The sequence below is a fragment of the Asterias rubens genome, chromosome 7 (assembly GCF_902459465.1).
Source record: "Asterias rubens chromosome 7, eAstRub1.3, whole genome shotgun sequence".
NCBI lineage: Eukaryota > Metazoa > Echinodermata > Asteroidea > Forcipulatida > Asteriidae > Asterias > Asterias rubens.
Window position 1 is genome coordinate 11,476,695 of NC_047068.1, and position 24,881 is coordinate 11,501,575.

The window sequence follows — 24,881 nt, forward strand, 5'->3', positions numbered from 1 at the left end:
TCTGTAGATGTTCTTGAATCACCTCATAGCACAGAATGTATTGCTCCTGTTGAAGGAGAATAAACTATGGTCATGTCAAGAAATATACAATGCCCTCGGATGTAGATATTGTGTTTATAATCACATTGTTTTTAATAATAGTATTAAGTTCTTATATAGCTCGTTTTACAATATCAATGCGCTTTACATTAGTGCCCAAGTTATTGGGCCAATAACATTCCTTTAATCTTTCTCAGCTCCCTGGGGAGTGAGTATACAACCCCAGGCAACCGTATCGCTCCTGTGGCCTTTTCATACACAATATCAACCTCTACCCTCGCAGGTACCCATTTATACCCCTTGGTGAAGAGAAGCAATTATAGTAAAGTATCTTGCTCAAGGACACAAGTGTCCTGACCAGGATCCGAACCCACACTCCGATGATTTAACAACCAGAGCTTGAATTCAATGCTCTTAAACACTCGGCCATGACACCCTGTTTGTATGTAGAACATTGGTTTAAAGGGAAGGTATACGTTTGGTAATCATTGTTAAAATTAATGGCAATAAAAAGTTACTTGGTTTTTAACAAAGAAAACAAACGGACCAAATGCGGCACAAACACAAAAATCATATGATATGTATAAATGTCAGACGAATAAATAACACACTCAGAAAAAGAAGAAAAAAAACAAGAAAAGGAATGGATTTAAATAAGAAATGTGTTTATGTTCTGTACTCACTAATGTCTCGACCATCAGAGGTCGGTTCATCCGAAGCCTTTTCACTGCTTGGAAAATATCCACTGCATCATCACTTGTTATTTTCTCTGCTACAGTTGAAACAGCACAGAACACTCCGCTTCTACCTACTCCATTTCTGAATACACAAACAGAAAAACAAACTTAAAGAACTAGTCCGTGTCTGAATGGTTTCAACTTGAGCCTGTTTCATACTTCCTACGAAAGCAGAAATTTGTTCTCAAAAACTGTTCTGCTAAGCACAAAAATTAATGAGCAGGATACCAGTCACAGTTGGTATATATGTGACTTGATATTTTGGCTGTTAATCTTATCCTGGTAAGCATATTTTGGTTTTGCTTAGCTACTATGTCCTTAAGCAGCTCTATGAAATTGGGCCCTCAGGAATGGTGGTATATTTTTAAAGGTGTTAATTAAGATTGGTTAGGAAACAAAACATTGTTAATTTTAGCTTAAAATCTTAAAGAATTATGAAGCTCATATTAAAACACTTTTTTTTTCTGTGAAATATTTCCCTCTAATATGAAGTCATGTTAAAGAATACTGAATCTGCAATCAAAAACAAAATGCACCAGCTGATTTCAGTTGGTACAACCATAGTTAATATATTAAGGACAATGTGGTTACCTGTTGAAAATTGTGCATGGTTTTTCAGTTTATTCTCCCAACTCACACGACAGGGCCCAATTTCATGGCTCTGCTTACCGCTGCATTCTGCGCTTACTATACTTGATTCCCCGCTTACATGCAAGCGCCAAAATTTCTGCGATAGCCTTGTAAGCGCAGAATGCATAGTAACATTGAGTATGCACACGCGGAAGCCAACATTTTCGTAGGTTTATTATTGAATGATCACACAAAACATGAATACCATCTGCGACTATTTGGTTAGCTCTACTAATCCTGTTTAATACCTAATTGTTAGTGATATTTTGTGCAATTCTAACTCACAAGCACTGTACGATAGCAGGCCTGGATGAGTGACATTCATCTTTCCATCGTTGTACAGCGCCTAGAAGATCTAGAATACATTGTGGGGAGCTTGGCTTGTCTTGGTTGCTGGCCCATCCAAGTAGTTGGAAATGTTTTACAATGATCGACTTCTCCTGCAACAAGATAATTTGTAAAAAAATGAGCCAAGTTTTGTTCACATTTTCCCACAACATCAGTGTAGTGTAGTCTAAATAGTACTATTTAAGAGACTTTTAATAAATTATTAAGCCTAAAATAGAAACTGCCCCAAAGTGCTGAAAAAACCTAAAAATAACACTGAACAACAACTGTGGCAGAAAAGCAATAGAAGAAAAATCGCACAATTTTTTTATACTAAAAACGGCACAAAATATTACAAACTAAAGTTAACCAAATTAGCTCTATTGAAACTCAGCAACACCTATTTTTTGGAAAACTGAAAATACAATTGAAACCACAGAGATTTACATAAATTAAGCCTACAAAAGTATTTTATTGCAAACACACAAAATAATTGTAACAAGATAAGTATGAGAGATGTTGAATTTGCATCGGGGACAAAGAATACTAATTTTTGATTTTTTACCCATACACCGATATGTGTAAGCACTGTATACTCAGTACTTTCCCGAGTCCTGTGAAAAAATATCACAGGCATATTTACTCAGGTGGGATTCGAACCCACAACCCTTGCAATTCTAGAGCAGTGTCTTACCAACTAGACTACAGAGGTTGCCCGGTAGCTAGAGGCAGTCCAAATCCCATGTTTTGGCAGGGGGTACCGCAACGATATAAGAGATGTTTAAAAAAAAAAGAATTTGCATCGGGTACAAAGAATATAAATTTTTGGTTTTTACCCATACACCAATGTGTGTTTAATAGCACTGTATACTCAGTACTTTCCCAAGTCCTATGAAAAAAACATCACAGGCATGTTACTCGGATGGGATTCTAACCCACGACACTTGCAAGATAAGTATGTCCCGTTATAGTGAAATGATATCTTATTCAATGTAACATTTATTTCCATACTCACGATAAGAAAAGACAGAATCATTTGGGGAAAAAAATATAGTAGTTCATTAATTACAAGCAAACAGTATAGTAATAATAATAATGATTACACAGCATTTAAAATGATTTTATAAAGGTGTTCTGAATCTGATGTAAAACCAAATCAAAGGCGCCGGTCAAGATGGAAAAGAGGAAATTATCAAGTGGTAGGGAAAGCAAGAGTGAACAGGTGTGTCTTCAGTTGCTGCTGAAAGATGGAGTTGTTGTGTATTTCCCTGAGGTTTTCAAGAAGTGAATTCCAGAACCTGTGTGCTACGCTGGAAAAAAACCTGTCCCCGTAGCTGGCTTAACAGTATTCATGACTGATAAGAATGATACTGAAAAATAATTCAGTAGAATCTAGTAAGGAGGTTGTTCAAATAAGCTGAGGCCCTGTGAGAAATAGCCTTAGACAAAATACAACATTAAACAAAAAAACAAAACCCTCCTAACAAACGATGAACAGGCGAAAATGCAAAAATATCAATTCTCTTTTCATAGATTGTCACATTTCATCCATTTAAACTCCTATTAGGTACAAGTTTTTATCCACCTGATTTAGTTTACACCAATTTCACACTTAGGAGTGGCATTGAACCAGACAATAATAGCACTGGTACGGCAAGATTCAACGGCTTTCCACTAAGCTCCACCCACCGCGCACGTGAGCAAGACACGTGTACGAGCACTCCCAATGACATACTGCACGATTCTGCCGCGCATGCCAAATACACACGCGCGCATGACCGAGTTTGTCCGACCACAATCATTGCTGTGATTGGTCAAATGGGTGAACGTGCACAGCTTGATTGACAAGCCGGATCGGTCCATTACTCATATAGCAGAGAATCCTCCTTCAAACAGTGCCCACAAGTAGCTCGCACAAACAAAAACAGTAAAAGAAAAACTTACAATGTATAAATAAAAATACAGAAGAACTAAACATTACTTAAAAAGTACAGCAGTGTGTTAATACAAGCAAGTAACAAGATGATACCAGCAATAACACAGTAATTAACAAAATTATATTCAATTTCTCCTGAAGATGAGCAGAGTATCCTCTTCGAAACGTCGAGACCACACCGGCTTGTTTCAGAGCCAACACTCCCTCAAAAGAGATCTTATACATGGTTACTCCTTATTCTTCACACCATGCAAAGCTTCAAATCAAACATCATTTAAAATTATATTCACATCTAATAATCATACCTTTTGATCCCTCCTTGATACCCTGTAAGTCTGACACTTGTAGACTCTTCCTCCATTTGTTGAGATGAGTTCAACAAAGAGAGGTCCAAACCGAGTTACACCACTCTGTGGCCACATCTCATCCCATTTCTAAATACAACCAACCAGGAGTAACAACAAAAATGTAAAATGACGTCAAATTATTACTTGGTAGGGTGAAAGAAATTTTGTCAAAATTTTATAACAGATGTGTATGCAAGCTGCCAGACACACAAGGCCTGAAGACCACTTCAAGGTGTAGGCTAAAAATCAACTATGTTTTAAGGGGCCGTTGCCACCTACTCCTGGGGATGAAACAGGGTTACCCCCTTTACAGTCCATATAGGGATATAGGCTTGGGTACCATCCATCAGAAGCCCGACTGGTAGAGCAGAATGCACTACCTCCTTAACTTAAAATATCTTATAAAAGTTCTTATAAACGTTTTGTTGTGTTTTTTGGGGCTCATTGTTGTGTTGTGGTCCAGCCGTGTAGTGCATCAAACTCAAGTTCAGTTGGCCAAGTCATCAAAGGGTTGAATCAAATACTTGTATGGTCCCAATGTTTGAATACACATCAGGCATTGGGTTTTCTACCAACCAATCAGTCTAATTGAAACAAAATAGTCCACTAATTTGATTTTGAAACCTCAGAGTTAGATTTCGAGGTCTCAAAATCAAGCATCTGAAAGCACACAACTTCGTGTGACAAGGTTTTTTTTTCTTTCATTATTATCTCGCAACTACGACGACCAATTGAGCTTAAATTTTCACAGGTTATGTTATTTGGTGCATATGTTGATGCGTGCACTTTGTAAAATACATAAAAATGGTCAATGACGCATATTTGCAACCCATCTATAATACTTCTATGCTGTGACTTACATTATACACTGAGCTTGGGTCGTCCAACGTCACGATCGCAGGGCAATTCCAGTCGAATGCCAGACGCCAGATATCGGCAACTGTATGAGGTAATGGAATCTGGGTTGTGATGAAGGCATCTTTACGATTGAAGCTCTACCAAAATAGAACATCAGAAAATAGAATTAGCTTCTTCATTCGTTGACCAGCTGAAGAAGGACGCTACACAACAGGAAACATCTGAGCTTATGACGCTGTTGCTGGACCGGGATGCGTGGAAGACGACCATCAGAGTTTCCCGAGAAGGCGTCGGCTGAAGATATCCTCTCGCTCAACTGATCTGATCTGATTGCAAACTGCTATACCAACTGAAAGGACTTGTGATTTGAAAGCATTAAAGATAGCTCAGTTTGTACTCAATTCAGTTCACTTTACTTCCAATCCATTATGGTTAACACTACATAAAGTAGTGACTAATGCATAATATTTTACAAGCCAATGCGATAATATGTTAATACAGAGATGTAATGAAATTATAAAAACTAACATTTACAATTAAAGGCAATCTTATAATAACAGAAAACACAAATTAAAAACCAATACAAAACACATGGTGGAGCTGGAGGGGGGCCCATAAAAAGCAGGGCTTGTCAAGTACTGACTCCCCTAACGAAGAAAGCAATGAAGCAATTATACTAGGTGGTGAGATCAAAGGACAATTGTGCGGCAAAACAATTCTAATATACAAGAAGAACAAAGACAAAACAGTAGGCATTAAATAACTACTAAGAACTACATTGAGAGATGAATATGATGTGACAAATAATCAAAATGCCAACACGGTTTTACGAAGGTTGCAGGTTCGAGTCCCGCTCAAGTAAATTTGTCCTTCTTCAACTCAAAATTAAAACTATCGCACTTACATCCACAAAAGCTGCATTGATGTAGTTATTGCTGTCATCAGTGTCTCCTTCAGTAACCAGAAACGGGCGATGTCGCTCAACTAAACAAAAAGTGTCAACAGAAAACAGTATAACTAAACATGTCAAAAGGTTTAGTCGAGATCCGGAGCGAATATGTTCAAGCGGGAAGAATAACCCATAATTGGTATACACAAACTGAGAAACATTACTGGCAGTAGTGCAAACTGGAGCATTCATTGAAACATCAGAAGCAATTTTAGGCTCAGAGTTTGCATTTCTCAAACTTAAAAAAATTACTTTTCAGAATTTTAGCAAAACTTACGTGGGAGAATATCGGGGAATCTGTTCTTGTTGGTGTTCTCTGGAAGGAGACCTCCTGTAAATGCATCATCCGGCTTGGGTGTGACTTGATTCAGGATCTAATACAACAAAAGAATCATTAATAATAATAATAATAATAATAATAATAATAACAAATTCTTATATAGCGCATTTCACAATAACCGTGTCAATGCTCTTTACATTAGTGCCCTGGTCATTGGGCCAATAACATCCCTGTAATGATTCTCAGCTCCCTGGGGAGTATACAGCCCTGAGCTGCCTGTAAGGCGCTTGTGGCTTTTTCATACACAATATCAACCTCTACCCTCGCAGGTACCCATTTATACTCCTGGGTGAAGAGAAGTAATTATAGTAAAGTATCTTGCTCAAGGACACAAGTGTCACAATAATTAATGTTATAAACGTTAGGACTAGAGATAGCTCAGTGATGAGAGCTCTTGGTGTGATAGGAGATTCTGTCCCCATTTAAGCTTCAACGGTGAGCAACAGAAAAGATTATATTTACCCGAAACTCATCTTCAAGATGCGTCCGTCTTGTCTTGGGATTCAGTCTCTTAAGCTTGGATAATGTCTCAGGGTAATCTCGAGTAAGGATTTGTGTATCCCCACAGAGATAAGCCTCCAACAGAGCAGAATAAATGAAGACGTACTGATCCTACAAAAGTATACCAACAAATGACAATTATTAACTTTTGAAGAACAAATTAATTGGGAGTTTGTTTGGGTTTTTAAGATTTTATTAGTTTTTTTTTAATTAAAAGTGGGAACATAAAAACAAAATCAAATGAAACTTCCAAAAAACTTTTCTCCCAATTCTTGGTTAGTACCTTACATTTACATTTTGTCATTTTCGTTTTAAGAATCAATTCTGGTTTTAACACATCTCAAGATGACAGTTTCTGTACTTTTGTATTACCTAGACAGCCTCTGTCCAACTTGTGATGCCTACAAAATTAAAATAAACAACAATACACAGTTCAATATCAATTCACTTACATAAGTTTGCACCATGTTGACTCGACTTTCCCTCATCTCATTTACACAACCGAAAACGCTTATTTGTTGTCTTTGAGTCATCATATCTAATAACGTGTAGATGGCGATAAATGTTCCTGTACGTCCAACACCAGCGCTGTATACAAAAATCATTCATAACCGCAAAAACATTCATTTGAATAAAAGAACAAAACCTACAAAACATGCATGTTTTGGAACACAATTTATACTAATTCTTTTTAAAGGAGGTCATTGGTTCAATTCCCGCTCCAGTAATGTTTTCTTTGTACAACCGCAATTTATTTTCAAGTTGGTTAAGACTGGAACTCCTTGCCTGGTGCATGTTTCCCTCCATCATACAATCTAGACTGTTTTAAGAGAAATATCAATTTCTACCTTCAGCTCCCCTGGGTTCTTTTTCACATTAAATAATTTGTCTTGCTGAAGCCCCAAACCAAGAGTGGCTTTTAGTTTGGGGTGAGAATGCATAATAAAAAAAAAACGAAAAAAAAACACCAAACTTGACTTTACCTGCAATGGATCAGTACAGGTGTTTCTGCCCCATGGTTGACCTGACTCTTTGTGTCCTTCACTACTTGGATGAGATTGAGAATGGTACTGGGGTACAAGGGCACTCCCATATCGGGCCAGGACGTCATAGTGAAGTGCTTAATCATACGACACTCCGATTCACATTCGACCTTAAAATGAAACATTAAAATGAATTAAAAGATACAATTCTAAAAAACACCAGACTGATAGTTTAAAAAAAATACAAATTTAAAAAACTGAATAAAGTACAAAGCCAGTGAGTGGCAAGGAGTAACAGGTTATGACCAGCACCTTTAAAAGGCCAGCCTTCCAAGAAAATTGTCAACAAACACCCTGTCCGTCAGAAAAAATTAAAAATAGTATAAAATTAAGCAATGGATGACTTTGGGATGTTATAGGTATCATTCGGCATCCCGGTTACTTTTTCACTTTGAACAAAACTGAAAAATGCGTTTATCAGGTAAGTCTGCCGCCACCTAGTGTCTCAAATAGTTCCCATCCGAGGCCAAATATCAGCTGGTAAGCATGCAAATAAGTTTGCACCACACAAGAAAAAGTTACTAAGCAGAAATGGGAGATGTAGTGAATTTATTTTCTGATAGTAGCTACAATCCATTAGTGGTGCTACTTTTTTGTTTTCTCACCTATGTGTATGATTGTATATTTTTCTTTATCATTCTTAATTTTGTACGTGATATTTTTTACTTAATAAATGAAATGAAAACTGTACAGTCTAGACTTCATTCAAAAATGTTAATTTCTTCTTAATTTTTCTTCAAGTAGATTTTGTATGTAGAACAATGAATACACAAAACTACATTATATATAACTTGTAAACACAAGAACATTTCTTAAAAAAAAAAAAAGATAAAGGACGGAAGTACCTTGTGAACTTTGAGCGTATGAATGGTATAATCAGACAGAGATTTCTGCTCCTCCAAGCTGACAACCACATCTCCAAATTGTTCCGATTGATCCTTGCCACTTGGCCAATACTTCTTGCATTTGTCCTGATTATTGTTCATTCAGAAAGGAAGACAAGAAAAGAATACTAGAGATGAGCCGTACTACATTATAACTCATGTGTGTATGCAGTCTTTACTAAATCAAAGAACTGGAGATGGGCAGGTCACATAGCAAGGAGGTATGACAAGTGATGGGCATGCAAAACAACCAACTGGACTCCAAGAAACCGGACAAGAAGTAGAGGTATAAACAAAACAGAAGATGGAGAGATGAGCTAAGTACATGTAGGGGCGTTGCTTGGCAACAGACAGCGCAGGATAGAGTGAAATGGAGAATTGGTGAAGAGGCTTTCCTCCTGCAGTGGAGTGAAACGGGCTAGACAGTCGGCTTAGAGGGACGAGTTGTTTGCCTGAAATTTTACATAGATAAAAACATAAGTAACAATTTTTATACAGCCGGGCTCGACCACATTGTAGTCGCGGCTGTCGCAATTCAGCCTCTCAGCTGTAAGGATGATATCCTCCCAAATTATAAACCTAAGGATCACTGAAAGTGTCATTCCTGAAAAGTTGCTTTTAATGTTCAGTTTTGGAGGCGTGTGACAACCCCAAAATTAGCCACACAATCTGGAGTGAGGTTGGATTCGAACCAGGGTCCAAAAAAGATGAAATAATCAAGAATATAGCACCGTGCCAACCCAAGATTAGCAATTAGTATGACATTACACTCATGTTATCAATCAAAGACTCACCTTTCCATTCTCAACAAGTTTTGTTACCATGACGATGAGGGTTATTTGCTCCTGCCAGATCATTCGCCAAAAGTCATTCAACGCTGATGCATTTGGGCCTTTGTAAAGTAAAGGAAAATTCCAAATATACAATTAAAATACTTTCAAATTACTACATGAGCGTGTTCATTTACCTACATTTTTGTGCAAGAAGATACAAAAATCTAATTTTTGACTGAATGCAATGGAAATACTTTTGCCCTTGGCTAAATTTAGCAAAGTACAAACAATAGAATAAGGTAATCAGCCAAAAGATCATTTCATATGTCCACTGGTGACTGATGCTGCTTATTTTTGCTCAGCAGAAAATTGTTAAGCATTATTTTCTATTGAAGCAGGTGAAATTCGGCCCTGTAGTGACTTGTAGACAAAAAAAGAGTGTTTGTTTTATTTTATTTAATTTATTTTTAAATTCTGGTTGTGAAGCCAATGAGTCTCAGAAAAAAAGCTAACCCAATGGAGAAAAGGTAAGGAAGGAAGTTTCAGTTTGAGATGTTGGAGGAAAACCCAAGAGAAATATTCATAGGAAACACCACCCAGTCAGGCAGGGACTGAAAACCCAAATCCACATATAAAGCTACTAGTTCAACTATTGCATGGTTGATGTATTGAGTATCCTATATGTATGAGATTTAAAGGCAGTGGACACTAATGGTAATTACTCAAAATAATTATTATCATAAAACCTTACTTGATTGTGAGTAATGGGGAGAGGTTGATAGTATAAAACATTCTGAGAAACGGCTCCCTCTGAAGTAATGTCGCTTTCGAGAAAGAAGTAATTTTCCACGAATTTGATTTCGAGACCTCAGATTTAGAATTTGAGGTCTCGAAATCAAGCATCTGAAAGCACACAACTTCATGTGACAAGGTTGTTTTTTTTTTCTTTCATCACGCAACTTCGACGACCGATTGAGCTCAAATTTTCACAGGTCTGTTATTTTATGCAAATGTTGAGATACACCAACTGAGAAGACTAGTCTTTGACAATTACCAATAGTGTCCACTGTCTTTAAAATAATGCAGAGAGGAAAATAATTTAGGTAGGACCATCTCTCATAATTAAGTTGAAGTGTTTTAGAGAAAAATTGTGGGCTACTTTTTTGAGCGCTGGACAGTTTTAGTTTGAGCCTTTTACTTTTGCATTCTTGGATTTAAGAATGAAGTCTTACCCATAGCTGCAATGAAGGACGTTTTGTGGTTGTAGTCCTGTGGAGAGAATACAAATTGCATGATCAAAGCGTAACAATTAAAGACAGCTTATATTTTGCTTTTTAATCCCTTCAGTATAAAAAAAAATGAAACGTCAAAAAATTTTACTGTGGCAAATATTTCACAACTTATCCTGAGGTAATAGTGTTACCTTTATATAGCTTGCATTGTAGTAATCTGAAAGTGGTACCCCGTCGATTGGAACCAGCGGTACTCTGGAATGATCATCTAACAAAATGAGAAGAATATATTATTATTCAATTCTACTCCTATTATATTATATACAAATACATATATTTAAATAGAACATTCTTTTGACAACTATGGTTTCAGGTATGTTAAAATTGCATTGGATATACCGCTGGTTCCAATCGACGGGGTACCACTTTCAGATTACTACAATGCAAGCTATATAAAGGTAACACTATTACCTCAGGATAAGTTGTGAAATTTGCCACAGTAAAATTTTTTGACGTTTCATTTTTTTTTATACTGAAGGGATTAAAAAGCAAAATATAAGCTGTCTTTAATTGTTACGCTTTGATCATGCAATTTGTATTCTCTCCACAGGACTACAACCACAAAACGTCCTTCATTGCAGCTATGGGTAAGACTTCATTCTTAAATCCAAGAATGCAAAAGTAAAAGGCTCAAACTAAAACTGTCCAGCGCTCAAAAAAGTAGCCCACAATTTTTCTCTAAAACACTTCAACTTAATTATGAGATGGTCCTACCTAAATTATTTTCCTCTCTGCATTATTTTAAAGACAGTGGACACTATTGGTAATTGTCAAAGACTAGTCTTCTCAGTTGGTGTATCTCAACATTTGCATAAAATAACAGACCTGTGAAAATTTGAGCTCAATCGGTCGTCGAAGTTGCGTGATGAAAGAAAAAAAAAACAACCTTGTCACATGAAGTTGTGTGCTTTCAGATGCTTGATTTCGAGACCTCAAATTCTAAATCTGAGGTCTCGAAATCAAATTCGTGGAAAATTACTTCTTTCTCGAAAGCTACATTACTTCAGAGGGAGCCGTTTCTCAGAATGTTTTATACTATCAACCTCTCCCCATTACTCACAATCAAGTAAGGTTTTATGATAATAATTATTTTGAGTAATTACCATTAGTGTCCACTGCCTTTAAATCTCATACATATAGGATACTCAATACATCAACCATGCAATAGTTGAACTAGTAGCTTTATATGTGGATTTGGGTTTTCAGTCCCTGCCTGACTGGGTGGTGTTTCCTATGAATATTTCTCTTGGGTTTTCCTCCAACATCTCAAACTGAAACTTCCTTCCTTACCTTTTCTCCATTGGGTTAGCTTTTTTTCTGAGACTCATTGGCTTCACAACCAGAATTTAAAAATAAATAAAATAAAATAAAACAAACACTCTTTTTTTGTCTACAAGTCACTACAGGGCCGAATTTCACCTGCTTCAATAGAAAATAATGCTTAACAATTTTCTGCTGAGCAAAAATAAGCAGCATCAGTCACCAGTGGACATATGAAATGATCTTTTGGCTGATTACCTTATTCTATTGTTTGTACTTTGCTAAATTTAGCCAAGGGCAAAAGTATTTCCATTGCATTCAGTCAAAAATTAGATTTTTGTATCTTCTTGCACAAAAATGTAGGTAAATGAACACGCTCATGTAGTAATTTGAAAGTATTTTAATTGTATATTTGGAATTTTCCTTTACTTTACAAAGGCCCAAATGCATCAGCGTTGAATGACTTTTGGCGAATGATCTGGCAGGAGCAAATAACCCTCATCGTCATGGTAACAAAACTTGTTGAGAATGGAAAGGTGAGTCTTTGATTGATAACATGAGTGTAATGTCATACTAATTGCTAATCTTGGGTTGGCACGGTGCTATATTCTTGATTATTTCATCTTTTTTGGACCCTGGTTCGAATCCAACCTCACTCCAGATTGTGTGGCTAATTTTGGGGTTGTCACACGCCTCCAAAACTGAACATTAAAAGCAACTTTTCAGGAATGACACTTTCAGTGATCCTTAGGTTTATAATTTGGGAGGATATCATCCTTACAGCTGAGAGGCTGAATTGCGACAGCCGCGACTACAATGTGGTCGAGCCCGGCTGTATAAAAATTGTTACTTATGTTTTTATCTATGTAAAATTTCAGGCAAACAACTCGTCCCTCTAAGCCGACTGTCTAGCCCGTTTCACTCCACTGCAGGAGGAAAGCCTCTTCACCAATTCTCCATTTCACTCTATCCTGCGCTGTCTGTTGCCAAGCAACGCCCCTACATGTACTTAGCTCATCTCTCCATCTTCTGTTTTGTTTATACCTCTACTTCTTGTCCGGTTTCTTGGAGTCCAGTTGGTTTTTTGCATGCCCATCACTTGTCATACCTCCTTGCTATGTGACCTGCCCATCTCCAGTTCTTTGATTTAGTAAAGACTGCATACACACATGAGTTATAATGTAGTACGGCTCATCTCTAGTATTCTTTTCTTGTCTTCCTTTCTGAATGAACAATAATCAGGACAAATGCAAGAAGTATTGGCCAAGTGGCAAGGATCAATCGGAACAATTTGGAGATGTGGTTGTCAGCTTGGAGGAGCAGAAATCTCTGTCTGATTATACCATTCATACGCTCAAAGTTCACAAGGTACTTCCGTCCTTTATCTTTTTTTTTTTTTAAGAAATGTTCTTGTGTTTACAAGTTAAATATAATGTAGTTTTGTGTATTCATTGTTCTACATACAAAATCTACTTGAAGAAAAATTAAGAAGAAATTAACATTTTTGAATGAAGTCTAGACTGTACAGTTTTCATTTCATTTATTAAGTAAAAAATATCACGTACAAAATTAAGAACGATAAAGAAAAATATACAATCATACACATAGGTGAGAAAACAAAAAAGTAGCACCACTAATGGATTGTAGCTACTATCAGAAAATAAATTCACTACATCTCCCATTTCTGCTTAGTAACTTTTTCTTGTGTGGTGCAAACTTATTTGCATGCTTACCAGCTGATATTTGGCCTCGGATGGGAACTATTTGAGACACTAGGTGGCGGCAGACTTACCTGATAAACGCATTTTTCAGTTTTGTTCAAAGTGAAAAAGTAACCGGGATGCCGAATGATACCTATAACATCCCAAAGTCATCCATTGCTTAATTTTATATACTATTTTTAATTTTTTCTGACGGACAGGGTGTTTGTTGACAATTTTCTTGGAAGGCTGGCCTTTTAAAGGTGCTGGTCATAACCTGTTACTCCTTGCCACTCACTGGCTTTGTACTTTATTCAGTTTTTTAAATTTGTATTTTTTTTAAACTATCAGTCTGGTGTTTTTTTAGAATTGTATCTTTTAATTCATTTTAATGTTTCATTTTAAGGTCGAATGTGAATCGGAGTGTCGTATGATTAAGCACTTCACTATGACGTCCTGGCCCGATATGGGAGTGCCCTTGTACCCCAGTACCATTCTCAATCTCATCCAAGTAGTGAAGGACACAAAGAAGAGTCAGGTCAACCATGGGGCAGAAACACCTGTACTGATCCATTGCAGGTAAAGTCAAGTTTGGTGTTTTTTTTTCGTTTTTTTTTTATTATGCATTCTCACCCCAAACTAAAAGCCACTCTTGGTTTGGGGCTTCAGCAAGACAAATTATTTAATGTGAAAAAGAACCCAGGGGAGCTGAAGGTAGAAATTGATATTTCTCTTAAAACAGTCTAGATTGTATGATGGAGGGAAACATGCACCAGGCAAGGAGTTCCAGTCTTAACCAACTTGAAAATAAATTGCGGTTGTACAAAGAAAACATTACTGGAGCGGGAATTGAACCAATGACCTCCTTTAAAAAGAATTAGTATAAATTGTGTTCCAAAACATGCATGTTTTGTAGGTTTTGTTCTTTTATTCAAATGAATGTTTTTGCGGTTATGAATGATTTTTGTATACAGCGCTGGTGTTGGACGTACAGGAACATTTATCGCCATCTACACGTTATTAGATATGATGACTCAAAGACAACAAATAAGCGTTTTCGGTTGTGTAAATGAGATGAGGGAAAGTCGAGTCAACATGGTGCAAACTTATGTAAGTGAATTGATATTGAACTGTGTATTGTTGTTTATTTTAATTTTGTAGGCATCACAAGTTGGACAGAGGCTGTCTAGGTAATACAAAAGTACAGAAACTGTCATCTTGAGATGTGTTAAAACCAGAATTGATTCTTAAAACGAAAATGACAAAATGTAAATGTAAGGTACTAACCAAGAATTGGGAGAAAAGTTTTTTGGAAGTTTCATTTGATTTTGTTTTTATGTTCCCACTTTTAATTAAAAAAAAACTAATAAAATCTTAAAAACCCAAACAAACTCCCAATTAATTTGTTCTTCAAAAGTTAATAATTGTCATTTGTTGGTATACTTTTGTAGGATCAGTACGTCTTCATTTATTCTGCTCTGTTGGAGGCTTATCTCTGTGGGGATACACAAATCCTTATTCGAGATTACCCTGAGACATTATCCAAGCTTAAGAGACTGAATCCCAAGACAAGACGGACGCATCTTGAAGATGAGTTTCGGGTAAATATAATCTTTTCTGTTGCTCACCGTTGAAGCTTAAATGGGGACAGAATCTCCTATCACACCAAGAGCTCTCATCACTGAGCTATCTCTAGTCCTAACGTTTATAACATTAATTATTGTGACACTTGTGTCCTTGAGCAAGATACTTTACTATAATTACTTCTCTTCGCCCAGGAGTATAAATGGGTACCTGCGAGGGTAGAGGTTGATATTGTGTATGAAAAAGCCACAACACCTTACAGGCAGCTCAGGGCTGTATACTCCCAAGGGAGCTGAGAAACATTACAGGGATGTTATTGGCCCCATGACCAGGGCACTAATGTAAAGAGCATTGATACGGTTATTGTGAAATGCGCTATATAAGAATTTGTTATTATTATTATTATTATTATTATTATTATTATTATTATTATTATTATTATTATTATTATTAATGATTCTTTTGTTGTACTAGATCCTGAATCAAGTCACACCCAAGCCGGATGATGCATTTACAGGAGGTCTCCTTCCAGAGAACACCAACAAGAACAGATTCCCCGATATTCTCCCACGTAAGTTTTGCTAAAATTCTGAAAAGTAATTTTTTTAAGTTTGAGAAATGCAAACTCTGAGCCTAAAATTGCTTCTGATGTTTCAATGAATGCTCCAGTTTGCACTACTGCCAGTAATGTTTCTCAGTTTGTGTATACCAATTATGGGTTATTCTTCCCGCTTGAACATATTCGCTCCGGATCTCGACTAAACCTTTTGACATGTTTAGTTATACTGTTTTCTGTTGACACTTTTTGTTTAGTTGAGCGACATCGCCCGTTTCTGGTTACTGAAGGAGACACTGATGACAGCAATAACTACATCAATGCAGCCTTTGTGGATGTAAGTGCGATAGTTTTAATTTTGAGTTGAAGAAGGACAAATTTACTTGAGCGGGACTCGAACCTGCAACCTTCGTAAAACCGTGTTGGCATTTTGATTATTTGTCACATCATATTCATCTCTCAATGTAGTTCTTAGTAGTTATTTAATGCCTACTGTTTTGTCTTTGTTCTTCTTGTATATTAGAATTGTTTTGCCGCACAATTTTCCTTTGATCTCAACACCTAGTAGAATTGCTTCATTGCTTTCTTCGTTAGGGGAGTCAGTACTTGACAAGCCCTGCTTTTTATGGGCCCCCCTCCAGCTCCACCATGTGTTTTGTATTGGTTTTTAATTTGTGTTTTCTGTTATTATAAGATTGCCTTTAATTGTAAATGTTAGTTTTTATAATTTCATTACATCTCTGTATTAACATATTATCGCATTGGCTTGTAAAATATTATGCATTAGTCACTACTTTATGTATTGTTAACCATAATGGATTGGAAGTAAAGTGAACTGAATTGAGTACAAACTGAGCTATCTTTAATGCTTTCAAATCACAAGTCCTTTCAGTTGGTATAGCAGTTTGCAATCAGATCAGATCAGTTGAGCGAGAGGATATCTTCAGCCGACGCCTTCTCGGGAAACTCTGATGGTCGTCTTCCACGCATCCCGGTCCAGCAACAGCGTCATAAGCTCAGATGTTTCCTGTTGTGTAGCGACTTTCTTCAGCTGGTCAATGAATGAAGAAGCTAATTCTATTTTCTGATGTTCTATTTTGGTAGAGCTTCAATCGTAAAGATGCCTTCATCACAACCCAGATTCCATTACCTCATACAGTTGCCGATATCTGGCGTCTGGCATTCGACTGGAATTGCCCTGCGATCGTGACGTTGGACGACCCAAGCTCAGTGTATAATGTAAGTCACAGCATAGAAGTATTATAGATGGGTTGCAAATATGCGTCATTGACCATTTTTATGTATTTTACAAAGTGCACGCATCAACATATGCACCAAATAACATAACCTGTGAAAATTTAAGCTCAATTTGTCGTCGTAGTTGCGAGATAATAATGAAAGAAAAAAAACCCTTGTCACACGAAGTTGTGTGCTTTCAGATGCTTGATTTTGAGACCTCGAAATCTAATTCTGAGGTTTAAAAATCAACTTAGTGGACTATTTTGTTTCAATTAGACTGATTGGTTGGTAGAAAACCCAATGCCTGATGTGTATTCAAACATTGGGACCATACAAGTATTTGATTCAACCCTTTGATGACTTGGCCAACTGAACTTGAGTTTGATGCACTACACGGCTGGACCACAACACAACAATGAGCCCCAAAAAACACAACAAAACGTTTATAAGAACTTTTATAAGATATTTTAAGTTAAGGAGGTAGTGCATTCTGCTCTACCAGTCGGGCTTCTGATGGATGGTACCCAAGCCTATATCCCTATATGGACTGTAAAGGGGGTAACCCTGTTTCATCCCCAGGAGTAGGTGGCAACGGCCCCTTAAAAAATAGTTGATTTTTAGCCTACACCTTGAAGTGGTCTTCAGGCCTTGTGTGTCTGGCAGCTTGCATACACATCTGTTATAAAATTTTGACAAAATTTCTTTCACACTACCCAGTAATAATTTGACGTCATTTTACATTTTTGTTGTTACTCCTGGTTGGTTGTATTTAGAAATGGGATGAGATGTGGCCACAGAGTGGTGTAACTCGGTTTGGACCTCTCTTTGTTGAACTCATCTCAACAAATGGAGGAAGAGTGTACAAGTGTCAGACTTACAGGGTATCAAGGAGGGATCAAAAGGTATGATTATTAGATGTGAATATAATTTTAAATGATGTTTGATTTGAAGCTTTGCATGGTGTGAAGAATAAGGAGTAACCATGTATAAGATCTCTTTTGAGGGAGTGTTGGCTCTGAAACAAGCCGGTGTGGTCTCGACGTTTCGAAGAGGATACTCTGCTCATCTTCAGGAGAAATTGAATATAATTTTGTTAATTATAGTGTTATTGCTGGTATCATCTTGTTACTTGCTTGTATTAACACACTGCTGTACTTTTTAAGTAATGTTTAGTTCTTCTGTATTTTTATTTATACATTGTAAGTTTTTCTTTTACTGTTTTTGTTTGTGCGAGCTACTTGTGGGCACTGTTTGAAGGAGGATTCTCTGCTATATGAGTAATGGACCGATCCGGCTTGTCAATCAAGCTGTGCATGTTCACCCATTTGACCAATCACAGCAATGATTGTGGTCGGACAAACTCGGTCATGCGCGCGTGTATATTTGGCATGCGCGGCAGAATCGTGCAGTATGTCATTGGGAGTGCTCGTACACGTGTCTTGCTCACGTGCGCGGTGGGTGGAGCTTAGTGGAAAGCCGTTGAATCTTGCCGTACCAGTGCTATTATTGTCTGGTTCAATGCCACTCCTAAGTGTGAAATTGGTGTAAACTAAATCAGGTGGATAAAAACTTGTACCTAATAGGAGTTTAAATGGATGAAATGTGACAATCTATGAAAAGAGAATTGATATTTTTGCATTTTCGCCTGTTCATCGTTTGTTTGGAGGGTTTTGTTTTTTTGTTTAATGTTGTATTTTGTCTAAGGCTATTTCTCACAGGGCCTCAGCTTATTTGAACAACCTCCTTACTAGATTCTACTGAATTATTTTTCAGTATCATTCTTATCAGTCATGAATACTGTTAAGCCAGCTACGGGGACAGGTTTTTTTCCAGCGTAGCACACAGGTTCTGGAATTCACTTCCTGAAAACCTCAAGGAAATACACAACATCTCCATCTTTCAGCAGCAACTGAAGACACACCTGTTCACTCTTGCTTTCCCTACCACTTGATAATTTCCTCTTTTCCATCTTGACCGGCGCCTTTGATGTGGTTTTACATCAGATTCAGAACGCCTTTATAAAATCATTTTAAATGCTGTGTAATCATTATTATTACTATACTGTTTGCTTGTAATTAATGAACTACTATATTTTTTTCCCCAAATGATTCTGTCTTTTCTTATTGTGAGTATGGAAATAAATGTTAAGTTGAATAAGATATCATTTAACTATAACGGGACATACTTATCTTGCAAGGGTCGTGGGTTAGAATCCCATCCTAGTAACATGCCTGTGATGTTTTTTTCATAGGACTTGGGAAAGTACTGAGTATACAGTGCTATTAAACACACATTGGTGTATGGGTAAAAACCAAAAATTTATATTCTTTGTACCCGATGCAAATTCTTTTTTTTTTTAAACATCTCTTATATCGTTGCGGTACCCCCTGCCAAAACATGGGATTTGGACTGCCTCTAGCTACCGGGCAACCTCTGTAGTCTAGTTGGTAAGACACGGCTCTAGAATTTCAAGGGTCGTGGGTTTGAATCCCACCCGAGTAACATGCCTGTGATATTTTTTCACAGGACTCGGGAAAGTACCGAGTATACAGTGCTAACACATATCGGTGTATGGGTAAAAAATCAAAAATTATATTCTTTGTCCCCGATGCAAATTCAACATCTCTCATACTTATCTTGTTACAATTATTTTGTGTGTTTGCAATAAAATACTTTTGTAGGCTTAATTTATGTAAATCTCTGTGGTTTCAATTGTATTTTCAGTTTTCCAAAAAAATAGGTGTTGCTGAGTTTCAATAGAGCTAATTTGGTTAACTTTAGTTTGTAATATTTTGTGCCGTTTTTAGTATAAAAAAATTGTGCGATTTTTCTTCTATTGCTTTTCTGCCACAGTTGTTGTTCAGTGTTATTTTTAGGTTTTTTCAGCACTTTGGGGCAGTTTCTATTTTAGGCTTAATAATTTCTTAAAAGTCTCTTAAATAGTACTATTTAGACTACACTACACTGATGTTGTGGGAAAATGTGAACAAAACTTGGCTCATTTTTTTACAACGTATCTTGTTGCAACACCTATTTGGCAAATTGGCAATACAACGACAAGAATATCGCAACCAATGTAAAGTAGTTAGGAATTTGATCAACCAGGCAAAGATCATCCATTATTCATCTCAAGTACAAGAATCCTCAGGAGATCAAAAGAAGCTCTTCAAGATAATTGGTAAGTTGTTGCTCAAACCCAAAACCCCTGTCCTTCCATCCACCTACAATAACCAGGACTTAGCAAATGAGTTCCAGAAATTCTTTGTCACCAAGATTTCAGACATCCGCTCATCATTTTCATCAGTCCCTTACAACATGCCGCAGACATTGCCACATCTTCAACCAGAGTGTAGACTATCTGTGTTTGAGCCTGCCACTGTTGCTGAGATTCAAAGGGTTATTATGAAATCTCCTTCAAAATCCTGTGAGCTGGATCCAGTATCAACATCCATGATAAAGCAAAACATTGATATATTTGTACCCTACATCACTAAGCTTGTAAACGAATCTCTCAGTTCCGGTTGTTTCCCCGATAGCCTCAAAGTTTCCTACATCAGGCCGCTCATCAAGAAACCAAACCTGGACAAGGAGATATTCAAAAACTACAGACCGGTTGCAAACTTAAAATATCTTGGAAAAGTCATCGAACGAGTAGTGTCATCACGTATTTCTGATCACATTCATACTTTCAACCTGTCCGACGTGTTCCAGTCAGCATACAAGCCTTTCCATGGGACCGAGGCTGCACTAGTCCGTGTGAGCAACGATATTCTCTCTTCTATGGACAATGGTAACCTTACAGCACTAGTCCTGCTAGACTTGAGTGCTGCTTTTGACACTGTTGATCATAACATCCTTCTCTCTCGGCTCCAGAATCACCTTGGCATAGAGGACACAGCCCTAGCATGGTGCAAATCGTATCTCCACAATAGAACTCAGCATGTGTGTATTGGCACTGCGATATCCGACCCTGTTGTTTTGAACTACTCTGTGCCACAGGGGTCGGTACTCGGCCCGCAGTGGTTTACGCTGTACACTTTACCGATTCGTGACATCATCCTCAAATTTAATCTGAATTACCATGTGTACGCAGACGACACTCAGCTATACATCACGTTTAAATCGTCTCAAGAAAACGCCAATGCATCTATTGCAAGACTTGAGAAATGCATCCAAGAGATTCGACGTTGGACACAACAAAACTTCCTGAAGTTAAATGATGATAAGACAGAGTTCCTTTTATTTGGGTCACGCCAACAGTTAACTAAGGTTTCAGTGCCATACATCTCCATCGGTGACGCTCGGATAGCTCCCTCGCTAAAAGCTCGGAACTTGGGGGTTATTTTTGATTCATCGATGACACTTCAGCCACACATCAACAATATTGTTCGTTTATCATCATATCACATCAGGAATATAGGTAAGATTCGCAAGTACTTGGACAAAAGTGCCACTGAAAAGGTCATTCACGCATTTGTTACTTCTCGTCTTGACAACGGCAATGCTCTTCTATACAGTCTTCCTAACAACCAGATTTCCCGACTTCAACGGCTCCAAAATACTGCTGCCCGCATTGTGACACTGTCTAGAAAATCCTGTTCTATCACCCCCATTCTGAAACAACTACACTGGCTCCCTATCTCTCAACGAATCATCTTCAAGCTGATGCTCATTGTCCACAAAGCTCTAAATGGCAAGGCTCCCCATTATATTTCTGAACTGCTTCAAGTTTACACTCCATCAAGGAATCTTCGATCAAGTTCCATGCTTCTCCTCATTGAACCCAAGTCTCGACACTCATGGGGTGACAGGTCTTTTTCTTCAGCCGCGCCTCGCATCTGGAACTCTCTACCACTTAATCTTCGATCTTGTGTTTGTACCGCAAAATTCAAGTCTCTTCTCAAAACTTATCTTATGTCACAGGTTTTCAATGACTAATTTTGTTGTGTCTGTTTTTTTCTTTGTGTTTTGTTTTTGTTTGTTTTGGTTTTACTGCGCCTTGAACACCCAGCAGGGTGGATATGTGCGCATTACAAGTCTTATTATTATTATTATTATTATTATTATTATTATTATTATTATTATTATTGCAGGAGAAGTCGATCATTGTAAAACATTTCCAACTACTTGGATGGGCCAGCAACCAAGACAAGCCAAGCTCCCCACAATGTATTCTAGATCTTTTAGGCGCTGTACAACGATGGAAAGATGAATGTCACTCATCCAGGCCTGCTATCGTACAGTGCTTGTGAGTTAGAATTGCACAAAATATCACTAACAATTAGGTATTAAACAGGATTAGTAGAGCTAACCAAATAGTCGCAGATGGTATTCATGTTTTGTGTGATCATTCAATAATAAACCTATGAAAATGTTGGGTCAATCTCGGCCAAATTTCATGGCTTTGCTTACCGTTAGCACAGAATCAGCGCTTACAGAAGCAGGGAATTCTGTGCTTACAGCAAGCGTATTTCACAGGTACGCGGCGCATTTTGGCTTCCGCGTGTGCATACTCAATGTTACTATGCATTCTGCGTTTACAAGGCTATCGCAGAAACTTTGGCGCTTGCATGTAAGCGGGGAATCAAGTATAGTAAGCGCAGAAAGCAGCGGTAAGCAGAGCCATGAAATTGGGCCCTGTTGTGCGAGTTGGGAGAATAAACTGAAAAGCCATGCACAATTTTCAACAGGTAACCACATTGTCCTTAATATATTAACTATGGTTGTACCAACTGAAATCAGCTGGTGCATTTTGTTTTTGATTGCAGATTCAGTATTCTTTAACATGACTTCATATTAGAGGGAAATATTTCACAGAAAAAAAAAGTGTTTTAATATGAGCTTCATAATTCTTTAAGATTTTAAGCTAAAATTAACAATGTTTTGTTTCCTAACCAATCTTAATTAACACCTTTAAAAATATACCACCATTCCTGAGGGCCCAATTTCATAGAGCTGCTTAAGGACATAGTAGCTAAGCAAAACCAAAATATGCTTACCAGGATAAGATTAACAGCCAAAATATCAAGTCACATATATACCAACTGTGACTGGTATCCTGCTCATTAATTTTTGTGCTTAGCAGAACAGTTTTTGAGAACAAATTTCTGCTTTCGTAGGAAGTATGAAACAGGCTCAAGTTGAAACCATTCAGACACGGACTAGTTCTTTAAGTTTGTTTTTCTGTTGGTGTGTATTCAGAAATGGAGTAGGTAGAAGCGGAGTGTTCTGTGCTGTTTCAACTGTAGCAGAGAAAATAACAAGTGATGATGCAGTGGATATTTTCCAAGCAGTGAAAAGGCTTCGGATGAACCGACCTCTGATGGTCGAGACATTAGTGAGTACAGAACATAAACACATTTCTTATTTAAATCCATTCCTTTTCTTGTTTTTTTTCTTCTTTTTCTGAGTGTGTTATTTATTCGTCTGACATTTATACATATCATATGATTTTTGTGTTTGTGCCGCATTTGGTCCGTTTGTTTTCTTTGTTAAAAACCAAGTAACTTTTTATTGCCATTAATTTTAACAATGATTACCAAACGTATACCTTCCCTTTAAACCAATGTTCTACATACAAACAGGGTGTCATGGCCGAGTGTTTAAGAGCATTGAATTCAAGCTCTGGTTGTTAAATCATCGGAGTGTGGGTTCGGATCCTGGTCAGGACACTTGTGTCCTTGAGCAAGATACTTTACTATAATTGCTTCTCTTCACCAAGGGGTATAAATGGGTACCTGCGAGGGTAGAGGTTGATATTGTGTATGAAAAGGCCACAGGAGCGATACGGTTGCCTGGGGTTGTATACTCACTCCCCAGGGAGCTGAGAAAGATTAAAGGAATGTTATTGGCCCAATAACTTGGGCACTAATGTAAAGCGCATTGATATTGTAAAACGAGCTATATAAGAACTTAATACTATTATTAAAAACAATGTGATTATAAACACAATATCTACATCCGAGGGCATTGTATATTTCTTGACATGACCATAGTTTATTCTCCTTCAACAGGAGCAATACATTCTGTGCTATGAGGTGATTCAAGAACATCTACAGCGATTCCAACAGTATGGAAATCTCAACTACTAAAATCAAGTTTGATTGAGTGTGCACCATTTTGACTTGAACCCAGGTTGGTCGACCATTGGTTGACAACTTTGGTCGACCATTTGGAACCAAGCCTCATGACCATGGTTTCTTCCATGGTCCTGATGGCCTGTTCTGTCTTGAACCCAGGTTGGTCGACCATTGGTTGACCATTGGTTGACAACTTTAGTCAACCATTTGGAACCAAGCCTCATGACCATGGTTTCTTCCGTGGTCCCGATAGCCTGTTCCATGCTAACATTTTTACGGCGCAAAGGGGAACCAGTGACGCTAAAGTGAAAACACGGAAGGCAATGGAGTGTCGAATACGGCGTGCCGATGGTTGACTAGGCTTCCAAACGAGTCGTTCAAGTGAGTAGGTCACTGCGCATGTACGTCGCTGCTCGTTAATAATTGCGCATTCAAACTTGCTCTAAAAATTACTACTCTCTGCTGAAACTCACAAATACTTTATCAAAGTAACTTTTAGGACCAATTAATTTAGGTTTTCTCTGTTTTTTTAAAGGGGGCAGCCTGTAAGCTGAAATGAAATAAAGCTACATCTTTAATTGTTTCCTGTATCAGAAAAAACAAAAAAAGAAGTTGCCTTTTTGATTCAGCCTTCAATTTACCATTATCTTGTTCATAATAATATTGACTGCAAATATTGACTGCAAATATTGACTGAAAAAGATGACAGCATTTAAGGAACCCCCCTGCCTCATAGACAGGCTGTAACAGTACTGAATCTAAACAAAATTATTTGAAGTATTTACCCAAGAGCACAGTTCCAAATTG

General features: G+C 37.5%; 1 protein-coding gene across 2 annotated transcripts in view; it reads left to right on the forward strand.

Annotated features, from left to right (window-relative positions):
* The window catches only part of LOC117292466 (receptor-type tyrosine-protein phosphatase kappa-like), a 55,711-nt gene extending 30,954 nt beyond the window's left edge, over positions 1-24,757 (forward strand). The window contains exons 20-33 of one of the 2 annotated variants that reach the window (XM_033774511.1): positions 10,997-11,054; positions 11,207-11,243; positions 12,355-12,452; positions 13,159-13,284; positions 14,023-14,195; positions 14,591-14,726; positions 15,068-15,217; positions 15,675-15,771; positions 16,014-16,093; positions 16,861-16,995; positions 17,769-17,897; positions 22,089-22,243; positions 23,197-23,332; positions 24,009-24,757. In XM_033774511.1, coding sequence (XP_033630402.1) covers positions 10,997-11,054; positions 11,207-11,243; positions 12,355-12,452; positions 13,159-13,284; positions 14,023-14,195; positions 14,591-14,726; positions 15,068-15,217; positions 15,675-15,771; positions 16,014-16,093; positions 16,861-16,995; positions 17,769-17,897; positions 22,089-22,243; positions 23,197-23,332; positions 24,009-24,086 — 1,588 coding nt within the window. In that variant the 3' untranslated portion in view covers positions 24,087-24,757. Of the gene's footprint in view, positions 1-10,992; positions 11,055-11,206; positions 11,244-12,354; positions 12,453-13,158; positions 13,285-14,022; positions 14,196-14,590; positions 14,727-15,067; positions 15,218-15,674; positions 15,772-16,013; positions 16,094-16,860; positions 16,996-17,768; positions 17,898-22,088; positions 22,244-23,196; positions 23,333-24,008 lie in introns of both variants that reach the window. The other variant, XM_033774513.1, reaches the window with a different exon arrangement.
* The last annotated feature ends 124 nt before the right edge of the window (positions 24,758-24,881 follow it).